This window comes from Falco naumanni, chromosome 3, assembly GCF_017639655.2.
Source record: "Falco naumanni isolate bFalNau1 chromosome 3, bFalNau1.pat, whole genome shotgun sequence".
Taxonomy (NCBI): domain Eukaryota; kingdom Metazoa; phylum Chordata; class Aves; order Falconiformes; family Falconidae; genus Falco; species Falco naumanni.
Genome location: NC_054056.1, coordinates 23,832,469 through 23,857,611, shown reverse-complemented (window position 1 = coordinate 23,857,611; position 25,143 = coordinate 23,832,469). Strand labels below are relative to the sequence as shown.

At 44.6% G+C, this 25,143-nt stretch overlaps 1 protein-coding gene across 2 annotated transcripts in view; it reads right to left on the bottom strand.

The window, feature by feature from the left end:
- The window catches only part of JARID2 (jumonji and AT-rich interaction domain containing 2), a 211,656-nt gene that overhangs the window by 110,205 nt on the left and 76,308 nt on the right, over positions 1 to 25,143 (bottom strand). For both annotated transcript variants that reach the window (XM_040586638.1, XM_040586639.1), the window contains exon 2: positions 3,583 to 3,718. In XM_040586638.1, the coding sequence (XP_040442572.1) occupies positions 3,583 to 3,718 (136 nt within the window). The remainder of the gene's footprint in view (positions 1 to 3,582; positions 3,719 to 25,143) is intronic.

Sequence of the window (25,143 nt, the reverse complement as noted above, 5' to 3'; positions counted from 1 at the left end):
TCTGTACTCTGCAAATATCAAGAGTCAACATAAACACGCGTGCTATACATCCACCGACACAGCAGTCGTAATACACCTCGCTCGCCTTTCTCTGAAATCCTTCTAGCTGCTGGGGGGCTGGGGGGGTGGGGGGCAGCCCAGGGCAGGCAGGAATGAAAGAAAGCAGAAAAACAGTTAGGATGAAAAATAACTGGCAGCACAAACACGTAAACAGAAACACCAGTTGAAAAGGAGATTAAAAGCAGGTAGGGGTAAGAAGACCTGCAAAACACACCCCCACTCCCAGACAAAACCCCACTACTTCAATCAGAACCACCTAATGAACAGGGTTTCAGCCACAAAATGAAAATGGCAGGATTGTTTTCAGCGTAACAAGTATCTTTAATAGTGAGGTGGAGGCAGCCAAGGTATTATAATACATACAATCTCCAAAAGTAATCTGGATTTTTACCTATTTGTTTTAATTTTTAGTTTTCTTTTATTATTCAGAGACGCATGGAAGTTGTGCCATCACCAGCACACCTTAGAGCCTGCAGAAACTCCAATACAGAAAAGACTCTGTTATAGGTTCATCTCTCATGTTTAAAATGCTTTTCGCACTATCAGTCAAAGAGGCACCGTCATTCCAGTTAACAAATCATTAACAATGCTACTATACTTCCCAGCTGAAATGCCATTGACTATCTTTTTCAAACAAGTTTAGTTGTAGCATGGCAAATGCTGGCAAAGCAACTTTTGTAGCATGTTTATGCAACTTCAGCCACTTCAAATCCATAAAAACTTCTTAAAGACACCAGTGGCAAGGGGCTGGTGTGTATTTTACCTTCCTCTACTGCCAAAAGTTAGTACTTCCTACTGAAACAAATTACAGGTTGCAAGTCTATAAATAAATAAATTTAAGGGATGACAGTTATAAAACCAGAACAAAGAAACTCTTTGCACTACAGATGGCAGCAGTAAGATCAAATCCTGCTACCTAGTTGTTTGTGGTCCCCTGAGCTCTCAGAAGTACGTGATATTAATCCAAGCTTCCACATTGAGCAGGGAGCTTGGAAAGCTTAAACTCACTCAGACCTCTCTTTTCCACTCCTGGAAATGGTTAAATTTGCCAGGTACTGGAAGGTGACTCATTTCCAAAAGCTGAAGAAAACATCCTTCAGTGTTCACTAGAGATATCCACAGGGTTGGGCAGCACATACCCTACACTTTCCTTTATGTTTGCAAAGCGCAGCACCCTGACCGGAATTCAGGCCAGGGGAGGCCAGCTTTACAGAGGCACTAAATACATTTAACTTCAAGGTATTTCAGCTAGATTCCCCTTGCCCCCTCCCCCAGAGCTATGGGTGCTGAGTATTAATAAAGAGGTTGCTCAAATAAAACTGTATCTAACTGCATGCTACCTTTTGGAGTAACACCCAAGAAACACTGGTTGTGGCCTGCATGTGGGAACAACGGCCAAATGCAAGGAAATATTTTTCACTCCAACAGTATGAAATCATAAATCTAAGGCTCACCCTTAAAATACTACTTTTCCCTAAATTCAAAATAGTTCAGTAATTTCTTTGGATGACCTGCTTTTTCCTCAGTCCACGGAGACCTGTGGATTTGAAAATAAACCGCTATGTTTTCCTAAAAGATGTAAAGAACAAATTGTATGTTGAAATAGATTTTCTTAATGTCACCACACAATATCAATCCTCCTCCCTTTTGCAAATCCTTTTTCTCTATATAATGAAACATTCTTCCAAGTATCAGTGGATAAAAAAGCTTTTGGACAGCGATGTTGAAACAGAGCAGCACTGAGACAAGACATTTAAAGAACCATTTAGCAAACAGAAAGGGTAACACAGAATATCATTCCAGCTTAAAGAAAAAAAGCCACCAAAAACAAACAAGCAAAAAAGCAACATCCAAAGAACTTATCACCTACTTCCATGAAGGAGAAAAAGCACTGGATGCTACAGTTCTCAATGCTAGAGGCAAGATCCAAAAACACAGCCTTGCCACTGCCAGAGGAAGCCAGTGGCATACTCTGTGTCTGGTACCTGCATCGACACAACATTCCCAGCCAACTCACTTTCTATCTAAGCTGCCTTTGGAGAAACCAGACACCATAAAAACCTCAGTCATCCTGTAACCTGGCACACCATCAAAGCCTCCTAACACACAATTACTGTGCTTCACGCCTTTAGACTTTTTTCCTTTGACTAAACAAAACCCCCACAATGGAATAAGAAACTTTCCAAGAGAAATTGTGTTTGACAGAAGATCAATGATGCAGAGGTGTTGGAGGGAAAAAAGCCAGTGCTGTTTTGTGTACACCTCCAAGCTTTTTAATGGCTTGCTGCTAAAGCTAGACGCCCCTTCCCATCAGATCAGTATTTGATATTATTACTGAACTCAGAAGTCTGAGGTCTTCTTTAATCACATGAAGGAGTTTGCAACTGCTTATGCAATACAGTAACTTTATGACATTGCCTGTAGTTATTCAGCCGTTCCCCTAGGTTTTTGCCTTGTTGGCAATAACACTCAGTGAAAATGCAGTGAAATTTGACTCACCACGTCAGAAACACAAGCTACATATAAATATGAATAACCTACCAAGCAGTCACCCAGCTGCTGCTTTAATGCATTAGCACATGTATAGCTATGCACATGCCTAAAAAGAGCTGCCATAAACCTCCATAAAGAAACAAATAAGCTCTTGTGAGTGAAGAGAAAACCGTAAGCCTGCCCAGAAATCTGAATCCTGCTAGTCATCACTTTCAAGGCTCAAGCCAGCATGACAAAGCCTTTTCAAGAAAGAGTCCTGTGTCAGAGAGTGAATCTGAAAGAGACACACTTTATATTCACCTCTCAGGACACCATGGCCTTTTTAAGCAAGCTGTAAGGGAAGGGGGAACAACAGATAATAATTGGCCAAAGGATTAAATAAATAAATAAAATTAAACTCCTTTCAAGCCCCTGTCATCTAGGCTTGTCTGCATCTCCCTTTCAAAACCTTTGAATAAACTGCTCTGTGAACTGCTAAACTAGGGGAGGCCAATGTCTCAGCATTTGTGTCCTCTCAGCCCTTTACATCTTTTTATGTAGATCCTATGCTACTTCACCTCTGGACAATAAGACAGCATGGACTAGGAACACTCCAGAGATACAGATGCTGGTTAGCCAGTCTGTTGCATCTAGATGACAGAGTAGGTGAATTCTGCCCGACTGTCCTTCCCCAAGGTAACTGAAGCCCACCACCTTCCAATGGATACCTTCTCTGTTGACGTACTCAGCACACCAGGGAGCAGACTGACCAGAGGAGCCTCCTTTTCTACCGAACAGCAGCCTGTCCCTGTCCTCCCACCTGACACCTACCCTCCAACCCTGATCCCCATCTCAACTGGTTCACCAGGAGCTGAAACATATGGATCGGTCGAGGCAGGCATTTTAAGCACTTCAGAAACAATTTCTTCCGTGCAGATCAAAAGGGCACAGTGCATGCCAGATGGTGCACTGCTCTCCTTCCTTGCTACAGCAGAAGAACCGCATTGAAAAGGACTGAGTCCTTCCAGCGGTACCGCAGAGGCAGCTCACCGTTCACTGCCTTGAGGCTCCCGCTAATGCCATCACCGTGCTGCCGCTTCTGTGCGTTCTTGAACTCCTTCAGAGATAAATAAAGGACCTTCCGCACCACCCTCTCCTCTGACCAGGGAATCCCATCGCTGTCATCCTAAAGAAGACAGAAATGGAAAGGAGACATTAGTTGCATGCTTCTGAAACAAAACTAAAACAAACAAAATGCAGAAGTCTAGGGCTACACAGATTATTTTTAATCAAAAAAATGAGAAGCTGAAGAAAAATACTGTGTAACAAAATGCAACCTAAACTTGATCAGCTCTAACAGAGATCAGAAACATAACTATTGTCAACAAATCAGAGCATCAGTCCCCCTAACCCTTTATCCTGCAGACAGCAGTAGCCACGTGCCAGGTGTTAGACAAGAGGTGAAATTTATTTATTATAATCCTCATAATGAATCCCTTATGGAGAAATTTATCACAGCCAGGAAGTGCTCTCCCAGATAATTAAGAGGGAGGAAAAAAAAAAACCAAAACCAACTAAATGGAATGTTGCAGAAATTTAAGAGGCAAATTTTGTGAACCCATTTCTCATGTTGCCATTTTGGCCTTAGTTTGTGCTTCTTGGCTCAGGATTTTTTTTCCCTCTGGTTTAGTAATTTACATTTATTGCAGTGTTACAGTGAAGTTGTACATTGATAACAATGAAGTTATTCTGAATTTATCTCAGCATAAAGCCAAGTGGAATTTGGCCCACGGGGCATATGTTTTCTACTTTATTTTTAGGAGACAAATGCTATATTGTCAAAAAGAATATTAATGTATGTCATATTTAGTACTTGCTTTAGTTAAAAGATTAATTCCCTGGAAAAGCATTTCCCTAAAGCCTTTAGCATTCAAATAAATTAAGTCAGCAAATTGATATAAAGACACAAGTGAGATCAGGTAAGTCATCATATTTTCATAAGCCCTATAATTGTCTCAGGGTCTTTAAAAAATCACTATTTGAGCATTCTTGCCCTTGAATTCCTCCAGGGCTACATCACTGCCAAGCAAGATTAACATTTCTAGGTAGACAAATCTTATTTAGGTAGGTGTACCACAGCACACTGCCACGCCGCACTGGGAACCCCAAAAGCCCCATCCCCGATCCCCACCAGGAGGCAGGAGAGTTTACGATCGTCAAAGCAGTGACCAACACCACCAACTTCAAAAAACAAAACAAAATAAAACAAAACCTCCCACAGTTTAGGGTGACCAATGTTAGCTTTTTCTTTGCTCCTCTCGCGACATATTGGCATTCAGCTGCTGAATTGTGATCAAAAACATTTCCCCCCCAAAAAAAACCAAAAAAGACTGTATGACAAATTACTTGGCAAAAAAAAAAAAAAAAAAAAAGAGAAAGAAAAAAAAAGGAAGAAAAAAAAAAAGAAAAAAAAAAAGCAACACAATGAGTACAGTGAAAGCAGCCGGCATTTTGGCAGCGGGATGTGCATTTCACACGAGGGACAAGCTACTATACTTTGAAGAAGGCTGAGCTATGCCCAGGGAGCTTTAGAGCACGGGCAGCTCCCGGCCAAGAAAGCAAACTTTGTAACCCAACACCCACAGCAACCAAAAACAAAAAAGATCTCCAGGCAAGCATTTTAAAAGGACTAGTACATCCAGTTATTTTGTCAACAGAGGTTTACACAAACTCCGGCTTACCATTTCGCTGCCAAGACAACTTCAGCCCTAACCAGAAGCGACACCAGACACGAGAGGGCTGCAGGCTGCTCGACTGTAACAAAGCTTGCCTGAAGATGCCCTCCCCGTTTATGCTCCCACCGACAAGGGCCTGGTGGGACCATCACGCAGTTTTTTCACAGAAACTACTTGCTAAATCCCCAAGGCAATCACGCTCGGTTAGGGAACGGCCACAAGCACCTCCAGCACTATGGAAGCAGTCCTGGGACACCGCTCGCTCCTTCACTGGCGTGTGTACAGATCCCCAATATAACGGGCAGCAAACGCGAGGCAGAGGACGAAGAGCCCTCTGGCCAGGCACACCACACCGCTCCTGACTCAAAGCCTAGATGAGTTACACAGAAAATCTCACAAGAGGCAACAAAACCATCACTCTGAATTTTCACATATTTTTTTAGCCAGGCATGCACAAGATGCCCAACGACAAGGTGTCCTCAGAGATGTGCCGCTCTCCCGAGCCCCCGTCAGCCTGGGGCCAATCTCCTGTGGAGCATCAGGCCCATCCTGAAGCCACAAACAGATCCCTTCCTCCGTCAGATCCCGCAGTCCCTGAGGAGCTGAAGCAGCATGAAAACACCTGTTGGTTCCTGATCCCACTGGCCCTTTTATCCATGCTAAAAATGCCGGGGAGGGGGGAGAATCCTACAGAAATTAATCCCACTTCCAGCCACTGTCACGACAGCTCGCTGCGAGGAGCACGGGGCAGCATTCAGCAGCGACAGGGTGAAACCCTCTGACAGGATCAATCTGTAAAATCAGCATGTGCCGACCAAGTGGCCATGGCAGTGGGTGAGCGAGGGCTGGGCAGTGCAGCCTGTGCCCTGGGACAGGCTGGTGGCTGTCCCTGCTGCAGGAGGGCAGGAGATGGTCCCCACACCCACAAACCTCTGGCCTAGGCCACCCTCTCGAAGTATTGCTGCGAACAGCCTGAAGTCACGTCCCGCTCCCCAGACAGCCTGCTGGACAAGCCAAAGGATGGCGTGCAATCCGGCACCTTATTTCCTGAGGGATAAGGCCACCAAGATGTCTTCCTGGTGCCAGGCGGAGGCTCCAGCCCTGCTGCAGATGCTCCCACATTCCCGGGCCACAGCGCCATGGGCGAGGGGACGGGTGCCGGGAGGCAGGAGCACAGACCTCCCTCAGCAGCTCCTGAAGCAAAGCGGCAACATTTCACACCACGCTCAATTCACGGAGCTGTAAAACTCGAGATGAACCATATTAGCTTCATTCCCGCTCTGCAACAGCAGCGCTGCCAACAGAAATGCATCACGAGGGGGTCTCTCCACACCAGAGCCCCCACCAGCCCCGCCATGCCATGCCTGCAGCCGCTGCCCTGCCTACACTGCCCTGTCACGGGCTTTCCCCACCATTCGATTGGAAAAAGGTCCTCAAGTTCCCCAACGCCGTGTTATCCAAGGTCAGCAAAAATAAGGGGCGAAGCCACTGCCAACACCCGCGTTCACACGGCTCCATATGCAGGAGCAATAAAAGGGTTTTGCAATCATCGGCAGCATCTTCCCCCGAGCCTGCGGCACAAAAGCAGCCGCAAGCCGGAGAGCAGCTGAGTCGGAGCCCAGCTGAGCCGCTGCTCCGCCGGCAACGCAGCTCCAGCTCCCGACACGTTTAACCATAATTACATGGGTCAGATCGTCTCTGCCTCGTCGCGCCAGGGAGGGAGAGCCGCTGTGCGGCCCGCTCCGTGCTCCCACCACCACCGACTGCAGGAATCATCTCGCTTTAGCAAAACAACATACACACGCGTACCCAGAACCATTTAGAAATACACTCCAGTGAAAGCCTGGAGGAATTTAATCTATGTAACTTCTCAAAATCAAACTGAAAGAAAAAATAAAAAAAACTCAAAGGGACTGACTCTATCGCCGCCTTTAAATCTTTCCACAGAGAGCAGAAATTTAATAATAGATGGCTCTCAGGGCTGGCAGAGAGGGGTATAATATCATCCAACAGCTGGAACTCGGATTCAGAAAAATGTAAGACAGAATTAAAGAACAATTTCTGCAACTGTGCAAGTAATTAGCCATTGAAACAACTTATGGGGAACTAATGGATTGTCCGTTATTGACTTAGACCCAAAAAAAGACTGAATAACATCTTAAATTGTAGGTTCATCACTGCAAGCCCACAGCCTTCGCTGTGCAGGTCAGCTGAGATAATTTCTGCCTCTTAATCCGACAATAAGAGTAGTTTATAAACTTAGTAAAAAAGTAACAGACACAAACAACCAGGGAAGCCCTGGAGCAGAATGAAGAAACAGAACTGCATCATTTCCTTTAAACTGCTAAAAAAAATTAATCACGCCGCCTTCTTTGTTACACCATTTCGGGGAACCACACATTGTACATTTATATCTGAACTTCAGCTACCAGGGCAGCCAAGCAACAGCTCAGCAAGTTCAGTCTGAGGGGACAGGGAAGAAGGGCACAGCCCTTGTTCACCTACGCAGGTCATTCCTGCATAGGATGCTACCCATCAGGTAGCAGAGCAGCTCTCTTTCACGCTACCTGGCTGGCAGCTTGCTCTTGGCTCTACAGTCATGAAGGTGATGCTTGTAGAAAAGTCCAGCAGGCTCCTGCTGCTGCATACTGCTCATTTGGGAAGAAATAAATATATATACACACACGTGTGTGTGTGTGTGTGTGTTTTTGTTATGTGCATATAATGCATTAAATCTTCACTACATATATATTAATGTGTGTACGTAAGCTAAAATATACACATATTAATATATAATGCAAATATATAACGCCTATATCAATGTAAATTTATGTAGATATCTACAAATAATTGTCATGGTGTGCTCACTCCCCCACCACCATCCTGACCTTCATTCCCTGTAGCCCTGCTCAAGTGATAACTATCGGTGGCAGCTGTAATGTATGGGTCTGGGATGTAATGTATGGGTCTGGTCGCGGTGATGGCTGCATCGACTCCAAGTGGATTTAGGGGAGACTGATAACAACGCGATAGCCAAGGGCTGGTTTGAACAATGGGCCCACGTAACCACAGTGCTGGTCCAGGTCTGATTCAAGCCAAGTTTGAAAGAAACTAACTTCTGTAGTCAGTATGCAAATATGACTATAAATTATTGTACTCCATAAACAGTGGCCAGCCAAGGGCCCGCTGAGCTCTCCTGCACAGCAGTGGGCTGCGTGCCAGGATCTCCCCCCCGAGTGGGGCCATCTCTCAAAGTTACTACTCGAAGCTGAGAGATCCCTTGCCACAACAGATTCTCGGTGAGTGATTAATGGCATGCTAAACTTTGAAATCTTAGCTAAGTGATACAAAGGATTGATTGTGCATATATAATCCTTTAGACATAAACCACTGACCAAGCCTGAGACTAAGTCTCGATCCAGCCGCATCAAAACTCCCTTCTGAGAAGGGGTTTTGAAAGCAGGGGGGTCCTTCCCAAACCTCACGACTCAACAGGAGGGTCTTCCTGATAACCTTGTCTGACCCTGTCCTCTACACAGTAAATAATTGACTATACCTTGCCATCCAATCTTGTTGAACCACTGTCGCGTTTTGCTATCAAACTTTGTTAAATTGCTATAAAATATCCATAACCATATTGCTACTTCTCTCTTACAAGTGAAGTGCGTCATTCCATTTCATGACAATAATGCGCATCAATATATAACGTGTATGCATTTGCAATGAAATCAAAATGTGCACCCCCTGTACCTTTCACCATTCACCTACAGCTGAGGCCCTTGGCCACTGCGGTTCAGCTGCCTAGCTTGCATATGTGGCCTACATGCAGCCTTCCTATTTCTGAAGTTACTCATATTCTTAAAAAAAAGCAAAGCACGCAGAAGCGAAGAGAGAGGCAGGCTTCATGCCACCTCCTGGGTAGGCGAAACGTCAAGTCTGAAGTCACAGGCACCGCTGCACACTGCTTTGCTTCGTAAGCAGCAGCAGAAGCATACGCGTACGCATGACTCGAGCTTCTCCGTTCATTCATCGCCAGATTCAGCATTTTCAGCCTGGCCTGGCCTTGCCTTAAGCAAACAGGAGTCACAGTCCACAGGGTAAACCAGAGCTGGAACAAGGGAGAATGTATGCAGCACTCCATGCTATTTGTTTTACTTTTATGTAAATACTTTAACAGCAGTGATGGTTTTATTTGAGAAGTCAGGACTTTGTAAGGTACAAAGATACTTACAAGCATGTGTGTTATGACTCAGTGTGGCTGGCGAGTTTCCAGCTCTCTCTTTGGGTCTTTCCCAAGCACGCATCTCCTGACCCCATTCTTCATGCCAGGTTGCAGAAAGCAAAACAACAAAACACAACCCCCCTCTTTTTTCTTTTTCCAGTGCTGTAGCCAATGCTCGGTAAAAATCACTGTGGCACCCAGTGCCCTAAATGAATATGCTTTCATGGTTCAACAGCCCCCAGAGAGTCTTTCCCGCAGATGTAAGAAGGTCATTTTGAAGCAATGGGAAAAATAAACCACAAGCTTCTACCCTTTACTCAAGGATATTTTTGAAGGAAAACTATTTCAAAGGGTGGGGTTTTTTTCTCTGTTTAGTTAGCAACAAAACAAAAATCTGTCTTTTGCATGAAAAACAGACAACACGTTTTCAGAGATCATATAAATTACTTTTCAGCCCAAGGACCAAAATGGAAATGTTTGTTTACTAGATTCAAGACCTGCAACAGATTTTTGCCTTTTGGCTGTACATTATCAATGGAAAACAGTTATACCTGGTTTTCTCTAAAAGCCAGACCTAAGAGAAATTAGTGGGAAACCTAGATAAGCCTTCTGCCACTGCAAGAGATCTTCTGTGCAGTCTTGGGCAAGTTACCACTGCTCAGTGCAATTAGCACGCTTATTCATTTACAAAGCCCACTTCCTCTGTATACGCATGGCATGGCGTAAACCTCATGAGAAAGTGCAAAGTCTTACTACTATATCACTCCGTGTACTTCCCCCATTCTTTTAGCAGAGGTCTCCACTCTATTGCAAAGTCCCTTCTCACCACCCCAAACACACATTGTACTCCCAGAGGAAGCCCCTGCTGTCAGCCCATCGGTGCAAACTCTCCATAATTTGCAGGTGCAAGCGGGCCATCCCATGACCAGATAGCAGAAGCTCCTCTCAGCAGAAACTCCTAACAAAAGTTTGAACTTCCAGGGTGATGATTTGAAATCAGACTCTAATATATTCAACTGAAGCTATATAAATAAAGACTTTTGGCTCCTCCTCCTGGCAGCTATCATGCTGCTTGGACTTCTTACAACCAAGCAGAGCACTGTGCAAACTGGATATACCCATATATACCCACCGTAATAACATTCTTGCTGTCTTTTGCTTACTATCAAGGTCCCTCCACTCCCTTGTCCTCTCAGAATAAAGTTCACACTTACTTAATATTTAACCTTTTAATCAAGTTTAACTATCCAGAGACGATATAGCAGTTTCTCATTTAAAACAAACTGCTTATATTCAGTGAGAAAAAAAGAAAACCTCATGAATGGCTTAAGCTGATGAAGATTGATACAGCTTGGAGACTTTATAGTACAGTGACTCATGCCTTCTGGAAAATGTAATCTGTTCTGTCTAGTTTAGGAAAATAGGTCATGTTTTTAAAATGTGCTAACTAACATGAAGAAAGGGGAAATTTTCTTTATTAATGGTCCTGTTATAGCATTTAAGCGTATCTGGTAATTACAGTGACTTTTTCCTTCTTACTTCCAGAAAACTTCCCCAAAGAACTCGCATTATGTTACAGCCCCCAACTAGCAGAACTGATGTTAGCATGGCAAAGGCGGCGTGGAGGAAAATAAAAATACCTCTTCTTCCTGCTTTAGCACTTCTCCTACAGCTTTCACCCCCTGCAATCTCCTGTTGATTTGCGCTCATTCGCCACCTCCTGCGGCACTGGGACTGCGTTCCCTCCTTTCAGACCGAATTCTTCTAAGAGCAGCAGCATGGGAGAGAAACGCTCTGGTTTTTGGGTCACTAAAGGCCTCGGGCACTTTTGAGCCCAGTGAGCTTCAACCTGCTCTTGCAAAAACACACTGGAGTAGAGGAGTTACAGTCGAAATTTCCAAACAACGCAAGTCATGTTTTTATACAGGTTCCCAGAATTGAGGCATCAAGAAATAGTTTTCTTAGGCCAAAAAATAATGACATATTTAAAAGTAGTGGGCTGGTGTGCTGTTTCTTTCACATAAACTGGGAGGCCTCGGTGTTGTGTCTGCACTTCTAGAAAACTACTACTCAATATGAAACTAGCGAAAGCTTGCAAGACTTCAACTGTTTCCCCTGTTGGTCTGCCAAGATAAACATGTTTAAAAAAGGCTAAACCCAAACAAATTCAGAGTAAAGCCAGGTCTAAAGTTTCCTAACTTTTACAGCAGGATTTCAACTCAAACCATCTCACTGACAGCAGTGATTCCACTGCTATGACTTTCTTAGACCAGACCAGGAATCTATTCAACTACTTTGCTACCAAAGCGCCAGCGTTTCAGGCTCCGATGAGAGCCAGCAGCATGGAGCAGGAAGCCACAAAATGCCAAGAGTGGCAGAGTGCTGGAAGACAGAGGTGTGAAGGTACAAGATAATTATTCAGACTGGGGCAGCAGTTTTCATAACTGGCTTAAGCGAATGCACCTGCCCCAACCCCAATGCCTGCACTAACCCTTATGTGGCCATTTGGCCACCCTGACTTAGGAAAAAGAGTCAAAATCTCACCCCAAGACAAGAAAAATGATTGTTCTCAGCCAGATCAGCTCCCTTATTACTAGCCACGTGGCCATATGGGAGCTACCGCTGGAGCAGAAAGACAGGGTTGCCCCTTTCAGCATCAACCCACGCCTGGAGAATTGCAAGCCCATCACGACACCAAACCATGGTGCCACTGTAAGGAAGGGAAAGCATCTCAGATGGTATTGAGGAAATTAAAATCACTTTGTATAATGTAACTATTGTACATCCCAAATCCCTCATATTGCATTCAGATGAACCATACCCCTTTTTTTCACGATGAATTATTTACTTTAGGGGAGTGAAAGGGAAATATACTGAGGGGGGAGGGTGGGTGTATACCTATTAGAGGGACAGGAGCTGCAACACTTCAGGGAGGTCACAGCCTGACAAGGTACAACCTTCCGTCTGACCATCATTTGTAGCCAGTTTATGCCCAAGCAAAAGCTCTGACCTGATAAATAGGCTCCTTACTCGGTGCTCTCTTCAAAAAAAGTAACGTCTCCTAAAATGCACATTGAATTACCTTCAAAAGGCTATGCTGTATACAGATACACACCTCCTGGCCAAAACCCAAAACAGTTCAAGCATCATTTCCCATGTAGGTGAACAGGTCTAAATCCTTATAAGAAAAACAAACAAACCAACCCGATGGGGGACACTCACACTGCACGTCTTCATTTCTCTGAAACGCTGTGAAATAATGTATATTTATCTTTGATTACAGACTACTAAAAATTACAGCTGAAATTGGATTAGAAACTTGTGCTGGAAAACAATTTATTGCATAACACAACTCTGACAGCCTGGGTTTCTGGCCACCAACCGAGCCTTTATAAAAATCTGCTGGGCAGCTGCCAAATCAGCTCTTTGAGCCTTGGCATGTCCAACATCTGAGACAGTAGTCAAGGCGGCCACACGTCCTGTGCCATCCACAGACCTGCACTTTTACAGTTAAATAGCACTGTCAAACAACAGAGTAGTATGAGCCATTAAACACACAAAGGTAAAAAAATCTCCTGCAGCTGCAGATATGACAACTCTGATCATGGTGCAAAAGACCGAGAGCCACACCAGGATTTCTTCTTTTTCAGGATCTGGTATGAATTTCAACATAAATGTAGCTTATCAAGAAGAGGGGAAAAAGAGAAGTGAGAAATGGCAGAGAGCTCCAAAAAAACCACTGCGCTCCTAGCTGAAAATCGCTGCCATTTATAAATTTCACATTCCCAATATTCTTACTCTGTCTCCAGTTCTAATTAAAACTCTCCACCAAGTACACTTCCGACAGACACATAAAACCCAGTATGCACAAAGACTGTTCAGCAGCTCAAGATAATTAAATTCAAATATATTCTTTCTAATTAATTTCATTTTGATTCAGTTCATATTTTTATAAGGTGTTCAAGCTTCAGGATGCAACCATATGAATATGGTCCAATAAAAAGCATTTTCTGCAGTTTAAATGTCTGTTAATAACACCTACAGATGTGAAGTTTAATATGGCTAATCTGATCCTGCTGCATAATACTAATTATCTTAAGACCTTTTTCCACTCTCAAACAGAAAGCTTGATCCTTTACTTGAAAAATACTAACCACTTTTGCATGCCAAAAGAGCATCAAGGTAGTAGGTAAGAGAGAAAGATACAACTGTTGTGAGTTTGCCTTCAACAGTTCTACAGGAATTTAAGAGATCTGGGGTTTTGGCATTTCAGAGTGTCTGAAAGGTCAGTGGGATCAATATTTTAGAGCAGCTGGAGTACTATTGATGTGTTTAGCATCCATCCTCATGTGTACAACAGGAGGTCAGCTCTTGTATCATTTCTTTGGTAGGACTTTGGTACCCGGATGATGAAGCCTTGCCTATGGACAGGAAAAGGTCTGCTCATCTATCTGCTTTCTAGGAGTATTGCATTATATACCAGCAAAAATGTGCATCTGCCAATATAAAACATTGCTCCCTCAGTGAAATAAGTACACTAGCCCCAAATGTATATAGTTTAGCTACATTATTTGATATAGCTGTGCCCATAAGGAATGTGATGCCTTCACAGGCTTGAGGCTGGGGACAGAGATCCCCTTGCAGACTCGGGAAGGTCACCATATCCCTGCTGGATGACCCTGCACCAAGCAGAGCGCCTCGCTTACATTTAAACCTTTCCAGTACAAATGGGTTGGGGCTGGTTTAACGAGAGTGAAGCAGGAGGCTTGGCTCATTCACCTGAGTCACTCCGATGGCACTGCAGTAGCGCACGTTCACATAAGTAGCTCCACTGCCAAAGCTCTGCCAGAGGACCATGGCCAGAAGTGGGGCAAGTGGCATTGCTGAAGCCAGCGCACAGCAAAATCTACCCGTGGGGTAACTTGCCCAGTGATGGACCTCCAAGTTTGCACAGAGCTGACCCCAAGCAGGTCTGGGTGGCACAAGAAGCCCCTTGCCTTGGCTTGGAAACGTTTAACTCTGTTTCCTCCTCTTTCATGTCAGTCTAAGAGATGCCTGTCATTAAGGCAATCACCAGGTTTAAAAGATTAAAAAAAAGGGGGGAAAAGGAAGGAAGAAAAAAAAAACCAAACGAAAAAAACAGAACCACCAACCCATCTTGTCAATCTTTAAACCCAGGAGGGATAGCGACAGAGCCAAACGTGCTGAACCTATTGCTGGGAAATCTCAGGATACTGGGGACTGAATCAATTTTACTGAAGTGAATGGGGAACTAAATCAGTCGTATCGACACAGGCTCCTGGGATGGACACGCTGACACTGCACTAGCTGATTTTGCTTGATGTACTACCCAAAAAACGAGGTATTTATCAGGTGCATTTTGTCCTTGTTTACATTCCCGACTGGCAGAATATCGTTTAAAGCTGGGGGAGAAGTCTCCACTAATGCTGAGAGAAGTAAACTAAACCAAACCCGTACTCTTCACTCGTAAGCCAATTACAGAAGACACATGAGGAGACTCTAAATGTATTTTCAGATCAGTTTAGTTACATCAGCAAATTTTCTACATTAAGTTAAGCTATATAATCAGTGAAAACCTATGCTCTAAAGCTTTACCAAGCTCGCCCTTCAGTATTACATGTATTTGACTTCCAAAATACTACCCAGCAAACAAATAATGGTATTTTCGGAGCACAAAGAACCAAGTAATAAAACTGGTATTTGCTCCATGAGGCAATTGCTCAGTACCAAATCAGGTGGACGTATCCCAGTAAGGCCCGCAATAACCGGTGCCAGAGGAGGGTAAAAGGCCATTACCTGGAACTGAAGTTGCAACAGATGGCTCAGGGTACCAAAGTCAAGAATTTCAGACAGAGCTAGGCTGAAGCGCTGCTCTGCCACACGCAAGCTTCAGTTCTTGCTACAACTTAAAACATGAAAGAGGAGGAAGAGCTAATGGCTACTGGCAACACAAATATCTGCCTGAATTAGTGAAGCCACATAGCAGTTTCCTAATTGCACAGAATGCTGTTTAACACACAGGTGTTTCACAACAACCGGATCTGTGTTAAACTGATAAGAAAAACACATAATCAAGTTTTGACCTCTCCACGATCTTTTCCTCCCACCCCCCCCCCTTTTTAAAAAAAATAAACCAATAAGTCTGCAGGAGAACTTCCAAAATAACGGCACAATCATTTTTCCTTCGCTTCTGCAGGTTTCTTGGCAGGTGGTGCTGGGTCGGTGCCAGGTGGCACAGCACTGGGGCAGGGACGATGGGCAGGCAGGGTACCAGGTGCCCACGCTGGCACAGTCTGTGCAGCTGGGGGTCTGCAGAGAACAAGCCCCTCCACTCCCCCAGAACTGTTTGGGTTAGCGTTCAATTCCCTCATCCCTCCTCCTCTCCCTGATCAATTGCAACATTCAAACTTTACTGAAGATATTAGAAGCACATCAAAGACAACCATTAAGCTTTTAAGTGCACTAATTGACATTTTAGCACTTACAAATCCATCTATGTGTTCTATCACTCAATTTAAGAGACTTGCTTCCCCGCCTGGTAAGAGTTCCCCATGTCTTTAGCAGGCAGAGGGGGGATTTTCAAAGCTGCTTTTTTTTTTTCCCCCCTCAGGATTTTAGAGAATTCAAATTACAAATATAATGCACTTCAAAAAGTAACACATTTCACAAATTTAAGAGCTCTTCCATAAAAGCTGTAAATGGCATCACAGCTATAACTCACAGGCTTCTAAGCTCCAATGAATTCTGCAGCTGTTATGGCACGTCGAAGCCAAATCATTGTTACCTTCACACTACCACAACTGAATACCGCAGCTATGATATTACAAACTGCATGGTGCTACATTTAAAAAAAAAAAAAAAAAAGGGGGGGGGGGGGGTGGGGTGGGGTGGGTGGCACAGAGATAAAGAGAGAAAAAAACCCAAACCCTGGGTGATTCTGCAGCCCCTTCTTTTCCTCCTTTACAAAGCTAGCAGATGCTAAAACTGTAAGTGACTTGCTTTAGGTTTTCCTATAGTGACTATCCCACAACAGGGTCCAGCGAAGCATTTCAGAACAACACCCCCACCATGGATGCTGTAAAATCAGAGGACACAGCGGTCCCCTCCCCAGGTACAGTGACTTACGGCAGATGAGCCACTACCCAGCGGCTGAGACCAGCCTCTGATTGCAGAAAAGCATCTCAATGACAGCAGGTCTGGACCCTTCTTCTATTACTGTCACATACCAACATGTTCACCTTCTGTTCTGTTAGAGAAATCCTCATTCAGTCCCAATATTTAAAGCAACAAGAAAGATCAAATTAAATTCTCAGGATTTTAAGCCATTCAGTTCATTGCTAGATCTATTTTAGGGTCTGAGGCTGCCAGCCACCCCCACAGAATCTGCGCACTAAACAAGGCTTTTGACAGGCTTGTTTATAGCTTCTGCAGCAATCAAAGGCAAAACATTACAAATCAAAGAACCAGGAGACAAATACAGTACTGTGCATAACAGAAACCTCAAAAAGCTAGCCAGCAGCAAACCTGCTGCTCACTGCACCCCGCACAGCAATACGAGATAACGCAGGAAAACAGAGAAATAGACAGTTCAAGTAAGAACACGTTTGTGCTGTACGTATGCAAACAACTGCAGGCAGGACCCCTGAAACACACATCCATCAAAAGAAGTGGATGCAGAACGGCAAGACAAGGACCAGGCCAAATTATTCATTTTCTCCAAAAGCACCATGGGGGAAGGGTCATAATTTAAGGATTCCAGTTTAAAGATTGCAGGGGACTTCAGATTTTTACTGGTATCAGAAAAACACCCAACAAAACAAACAGGAATGGACAATGTACAGTATTTCTGTGGCTGGGATTTAAATGGAAATGCAGAGACTGCCTTCTGGGACCTAGGCAGTTACACTACACAAGGCAGTTACCCCCAGCCCATCCTTTCCTTAGAGAAGGCAAAACACATCTTCTGTTCGGTTCTTCTCTATGTTGAACATGTGGTAAGAATGGAGTCAGTTTTACTCAGTGAAACACACCGAGTATCGCCCGTACTTCAGCAAACTCACCATGTCAGGGAAGCATCTAAGATGTACGTTAAAATTACACCCAGAAGAAATTTAGTGGTACGCCTTTGCTACTGTGTTCCTTTAAACCTTTCACCTCTTAAACTGCGAGTTCAATGTCAGATTATAAACATCATAAAAGCTCATAAAAACCAATCATAAAACTGCCAGCTCATTTCAAGATTATTTGCTCTTAACCTTGCAAAAACATCACGAGCAGTACCAGAATTGCATCATCTCTCTGCAAACCACCAAACCCTCTTCATTTGCACCAAGCTTCGGTCACTGCAATCACCCCGTTCGGTTACTGGGACGGGCAGGCGGCGCAGCCTTTCCGTGGAGGTGGACCTTTATGGGCGAGCTTCACAGCGCATCACCCACCTGCTAAACCATCCTGAGCAACGTTCCCAACAGCAGCTTCTGACAAAATCATCTGCTACTTCACCTTCCTCTGGCAAAACCTAGCTCTGTGTGTTACCAGCACAACTGACAAGAGACGTGAAAGCCTTCTACAACTGCAGCAGCTGGAGCAAACGCCAAGTTAGGATTTCGGGGCATGTCTACGGGCCTCCATCCCACACAGTGGTGTCTACCTGCAGCCTTGCGAGAGGCTGAGGCAGGCAGCATGGCACCTGCCCAGAGAGCAGGCAAAAGCACAGGCTGAGTGAGATACCTCCCACACATCGTTACCACCAGGTGCCTGTTGTTTGCATCAGGCTGCAGTCGGAAAAGAGGCAGCATTTCGTTACTTGGGCTGGGTTTCCTGCCTGACCAGCCACACCATTTCACCCCTCTCTAGGGAAAAGACTGTGGGCTGGATGGAAGCTGTCTGTTAGCTTCTCTGTGGAAAAGGATGGGTTTAGTGGAGTCGTCACGGGGGTCTAAGCAGAGCAGAGCTTATCAACCACAGGTTTATGCCAAAACATTCCAGAAACCGGCTAAACCGTATCTAGCATAACATCAAGCAATGCCACAGGGAAGTAATGGTTTTGATGCCTAACTGCAATCAAGTCTGTGATTTGTAGGACAGACCATATCCACCCCACCTACAATAAACTCAACCCAATCATCACACTTCAAGCACACCCAAAACCATTCTCATTTTGAGCTCTGCTGGGCTCTTGCAGAAGGTGAAACAGGGAAGGTAAAAAAACAAGGGGGAGGGAGGGGAGTAAGAAGGGAGAGGGGAGAGCCAAAACCAAAGACTGGATTAGGGAGCAGCAGTACATTTTTAGGCATGGATCAGCTCTTGCAGACTCTTGGCAAACGAGGTGGCAGCACAGAATCACCCAGGCGAGTTGAGGAGCTGTGTTTCTGTTTATTTTAATTCGCAGCCCATTGATTTTACTGTTTTGTGAGTTCACTCATGAGTAATACTGGAACTGGAGGCCGAATGCAATGATGGACTGGGCAAGGCAGATACACCCACCCGAAGTCAGCATCTCCTCAGCTGCCAGTCTCTGCTCCCAGCAAAACAAGCAGCCCAGCCACAGCCCAGCACCAACCCTGTGCGGCTGCATGCAGGCAAGAGATTAACCATCCATCATCACAGCCCACTGCAATTCCTTATCAAATCTCCCTTGACAGATACAAGGAGGAGGGACAGACTAGTGATGGTTACACTCCCTGTTGTGGGCAGGCACAAACTTGGTAGCTCGATTTTGCTGCTGGAGCGGTCTTAGATGCACCAGGCACGTGATTACATCCAGCCACGTTACACGAATGCAACAGCCTCTGACAGTGGTGGCTCCAACAGGACACAGGGATGGAGCTAGGTATTCCTTGGGAGAGCAGATTGTGCTGAATCCTAATTACATTAAAAATAATAATTATTATTTTTTAAAATGGTGTGACTTGTTTAAATGGCTTTGCATTGCTAGGTGACCTACCCCTCCCTGCAACTCCTGCGTCCCAGCTATTGCAAGTTGCTGCATACAGATGTAGCAGCAATGGTACGGCTTAATCAGTCAATGTTTTCACAACACATATTTCAAATATTAAGCACTTATTGAAGACTTAGAAGTTACTGTGTAAATATTTGTATTATATTATACTGCTAACGCTTCCTTGCCAACTGTGGAATTTTAAATCTATCTCGTCTGATAAAGCTTTATTTACATATCACACTGCTCTTGATACTCAACAAAGTGAACTGACTAAATTTACACCAACTCCATTCAAGGAGTACATGTCAGGAAAGAGCAATTCAATGATTTTTCGTCTCTGGTATGTGACTAAACTAAACCACAGGCAGTCACAAGGCTTGTTTTGGGTTGATGCTGTTTTCACTAGGCAACAACGTTCATAGGGAAAGCATCGGAGAAATGCACCTTGCTCTTAAAATATCCCACAACCAGCATGGTCTACACCGAGAGCTATATACTCCCAACATGGAGTCTTACAGTAAGCCTCCTGTCAAAATCTGGGAAGCCAGCGGTGCCCACAGACCTTACACCCACAGCACTGCTGCAGTCTGCTCTGAAGTGCTCCCAGGATGCTACAATGCCCCCAGGCGCTGCAATACCCCAGGGGTACCAGAGCTATTTCCAGAGTCGAAAAACAGGATTTCGTCCACCCATTGGACATGAAGGCAAGTTGAATTTGTTATTTATTTGGGTCAGATTATCACCTCCCACTATTTTACAAGAGGAAGGCCGTGAGAAGCTGCTAATGCTCACACAAGCAGCTAATGCTTGGGAAAACATGGTAAAGACACAACCAGCAGCAAACGCAAACATCATTATTAGTCCCAGACAAAGTACCTTATGTGGAAAAAAAAAAAAAACACCAAACAAACAGCCACCAAAATGCGGTGAATTTTTTCACTATTTCTGAAAAAGGTGACAGGTTTGATTGGGCTGGTTTTCCACACATGCACTAGGAAATACACCCTCTGCAAACCACTTTTTCCTGCCCCTCCTCTTCTCCCCCAAACAAACCCTAAAAAGCGAAAAGGAGACTTATGAGACTTCCTATCGACTCCAGTAGCCGATACCAAGTTGATCATCACATCAGCTTTGAAAAATCTGTGCATCTGAAGTACCCACTGTATTGAAGAAAACCCCGTAGCGTGATAATCTGTTTACTCACTGAATCCAACTCGCAGATTTATTCTTTATTTTACATACTGAATGAATATTTACTCTCCAATGACTTTAGTTAGACTTGCACAATCATGTGTTGGAAAGGGCGGGGGGAGATGGAGTTGAAGTCGCATGCTACCTTTCGACAGCTCTGCCAGCTGGAAATATGCCATCAATTGTCTGTTCGGTACGTGACACGAAAGCAGAGGAGCCTGCTTAATAGAAATTCACTCAATTTCACCATGTTTACTTCGGGTTTAGGAAAATGGCCATGAAGAAGATAGATTAAATATTATTCCTTTTACAAATAGCCTCCTCTCTTATTTTGTAGCAAGCTTTTACCCTCCTACCAAATTTATGACATTTCTAATTTAAAACGTTACAGGAATTGGAAGAACGAAGTAGAAATGGGGATATTAGCAGATTTTTCCTTTATTTCAAAATGTGAACAGTATCATACTAAGAAAAGAAAATTATGTCCAAGGGTTCTGTGTGTGTTACCACCAAGCTATGCATTCATTAAATATATATGCATTTCTGTTCTGGAGAAATACGTCCCGCTTCCACAGAAAGTCAGACATACATAAACAAACAGCAGAAAGCAACAATTTTTGTCAGCCGGCTTCATCAAGAAAACCAAAATTCAGTGCAGGGCACTTCTGCACAAATCTTTCCCCTACCTTTTGCTATGCAGAGGGAAGGACAAACAGACGTACACACACACAAAGAAATACACAGCACGTATTGCCCATGACTTGCAGCATCTCAGGCTTCAGGCTGCTGAGCTCAAGCTCGCGATCGCTCACAGCTGCACGACACTGGGCCAATTTACTACCCCCAGCCTACTACAGATAAATAAACAAGCAGCACGTTGTTCACAGGCATCTGTCTTTTTTTTCCCCCTCCTTACCACTCAAGAAATGCTACTAATACAACAATTACTTAACCATATAAATCTGAGGTTAATAAAAAGACCATGCATTGAGTGACAATATCTACTTTGCCATCGCAGAACTAACTCTTTATTCCCTATAAATAAATGTTATTATCTGGGAATTGAACTCTGAGTGGTGAACTAGTAGCTTGCTTTCTTAGATGCTTCAATACATTAAGTGCTTTGCATTATGGGCAGATCAACTGCTCATTCACTAAGAAAGGTTACCAAAGTGATGCTATAATCTCATTTAGCTCCCCCAGTGTTTACCTTCTATGGCCAGTCTTGGATAGCAGGGAAAAAATGTGCAAGTATAAAGCTGACACATTCAACCACGGAAAGGGAAGAGAAAATACTCACATCCTAGGTTAGAGGTCCTTTTGTTCCTGCTACCTCACCAAAAAGGTACTGTGCCAAAAGTATGAAGAGGTAGAAAGTGATTTACAGATTGGAAAAATTTTGAAATGCAGATGAAAAAGAAGGAAAATCAAAATGCTGCAAAGTAACTGAATTGTTAAACAATCTAGTGCATTTTACCGCAAATCTTACTGGCTAAAAAGTTGGATCCATGACCAAAAATACACACATAAAGACCAAGGCAACGAAAACGAGGACAAAAAAGCATAAACCATTAAGTTTAAAACCAGTCATTCCCTTTGCTCCTTTTTTCTCTGTTTCTGCCCTGTAACTCTTGCCAAGGATGGCAATCAGAGAGGATCCCCACAAAAAAAAAACTGCTTCCTGTAATAATAAACCCCCTCACTCCTCTTGAAGAATGAATTTCTGACTTGAAAACTGCTGGCATTTGGAAAATGGAAAGGGAAAGGAAAAAGCTAAAAATTCACCTCCAGAAAGACTGAGAAGGGAAGGGCTGTAGGAGAAAAATAAAGGAGTAAGGTCACTAGTGCAAAAAGAACTTATCTTGCCTCAGCCAGATAAGAAACATTAAAACTAATTAAAAAAGAAAAGTTGGGATAAAAAAAAGTTAAGGCATAGATAACCTAGAAATGTGGTTGGTCCAGGATAAGCAGTCAAGGACAAAGCACCATCCATGATGCAGCTGGCACCACAATCAGGTTCCATAATAAAACTTATTTTAATTTAGAAAACAGTTTTAAGATCCCAGACAAATTAATTAACTGGGACTAGGCGATGCTCAGGGAGAGGGACCCGTCTGCTGCAGCTTCAGGCATTAGCATCTGCCCAAGAGCATCCTGTGCGGGGTGGAGGCACTGCAGAGGGGCCAAAGCTCAGGAGGGGACCGGCAGCCACCCAGGCCATGGGATGAGTTTCTGAGGGCGCCTGGCACAGCTGGAGGTAGTTGGTGTGGGTGCTCGTGCTCACACTGCAGAGCTGCCACAGCCAGGGAAGGAGGGAAAGACAGACATTGAAACAGAAATCCAGAAAAAGGGGCTCACAAATTGTCCCAAGGACTGGGGATGGAGGGTGGTGGGGCTGTAGCCAGAGCAGTGGTCCTGGCCTGGGATGGGGAGACACCAAGCACAGAAGGGTATCGGGAAGAAGCAGACCCGCGTGGCTGTACTGTAGAAAAGGTTCCCACCATTGTGCCCCACGGCGCATCACCAACGCTGCAAACAGGGGCACTCCCTCAGCCTTGTGCTAGGGTATTTCTCTACTTACCTGAAAGAGAAGAACAGACAAAGCGCATTTCTGCTTGAGCTGAAACTCGGGTTGCTAAAGCACCCTGGGCACAGGATGGCGAGGTTTCACTTCTCGGGAACAGAGACTTGCTCACCCACTTGTGCCTTCACACGTGAGCTCCAAGGGCCACCGTGTCCAAAAGGCCACCACACCTGAGCACCCATCCCACTACCTAACCCCAGCGCTGCTCTGCTCCTTAGGCCATTTGCGTGGGGTGAGGAAGAGGCAAGAACCCAGGCACCCATCCCACCGGAGAACCCGCTGTCACAGATGAGCCCACCTGCAGGGATGTCTGAGCCAGCACAGGGGGAACCAGCCCAGCAAGGAGGAGACAAAATGGCTTCACTTGCTTTTTGCTTTGTTTTCCCCCCTCTCCCTCTTATCTCTATTGCTACATGTAGCTGAAAATAAAACCATTACGGAAGTTGCAAAGCGAAATCAATTAGTAAATGGAATGAGCATCTCTCCATTTTAGGCAAGCATCTTGCAGGGCCCAGCTGCTGCATTTGAGCAATAAAAATGGGGCTGTTTGTTTAATTACTCATTTATCAGAATCAGGCTCAGGCGCTGCTCTGGAAACATGGTCATTCTGCTGTCTGCTGGCAGGGAGCAGGCAAGGCGATGCTCTCAGAGCAGCTTCCCTGGCTGCTGCACCAAGTGAGACAAAAGTAAAAGATTTATCCTGCACACCATGTTCATAGACATAAATTTGACTTAATTAAAACAAGTTGCTCCGTGAGCAGCTGAGTTAATGAGACCTGACTGCATGTGGACCCTTGTGCTCAGCTCCCCCAGCACTGTGCTCCCTGCTGGCCAGCACGCAGCACCCAGCGGCCAGCTCCTGGCCACTGCTCCTCTGGGAATGGCCACCAGCTTCCCTCCCACTCCTCACTTCAGCCACACCACTTGCCAGGAGTTATCTTGGAGAATCCTACCCCTCTTTCCAATTTCCTTGAGATCTGCTGATGGATGATGAACCTGATGGCAAAGGGCAGAAGGACGGTGGGAGCACACTGGGCTACTCCCAGTGCCCTCTTCAGCACATCCTTGCCTTGCTCCTCCTCACGCCAGGTAGCACAAGCACAAGCATGGCCCAAACCCTCATGCTGGCCCGCAGCTCCCTGGGCCCCTCACCAGCTTTCCTCCTCTCTAACCAACACAGTGGATTTCTACTCATCTACTTCCAGCCTCCACCAAGAACAGCAGTCAAGACAGCTGTGAAGCAACTTACACTTTGCTGTAATTTTCTCAGATTTTTCTTGCAACAGCTTGGCAGACATCTACCAGCATTACACTTTCAGGAAGGAGGAGGAAACGGAGGGCGAGGAGCAAAGCATGTAATAATCACTAGAAACCTCACAAACCCAGAGAAAGGACATCAGCTCATCCAGTCTGTTCTTGGCATTATCTCACCCCTAACAGTCCAGCTCGGTAGAGCCCAAAATATTCCAACAGCACAACTACATACAACACCTGCAACTGTCTACCCTTGCAAATACCTGCAAACCGAGTCAGATGTTATTTTATGAATGCTGCCCACAAATCTCCAATAGGTTCACCTCCTTTTTGGTGTACATTTCTCTAAATACAACTTACAGCTGTCGCTTCTTCACTTTTGGCTCCTGTAAGGTCCAGCTTTCTTTTCCTTCTCAACAGAAGGGGAGAATACAGCTTTTAAAATATGACACCAAGTTTACGAGCAAGGTGGCCAAATCTTACAAATCAAGTCTTTAAAAACAGGTACTCCTTTTCCAATGGTTTCCTGCATATTCTGATATCATCTCCCTTGCCTTTATGGACAAAGAGAGCACGTGTTAGGGGCATCTTACTCCAACTAAGAGGGCACGCACTTAGGGTCTGGGTTAACAAATCCTTCACACTTATTTCTTCATGAACT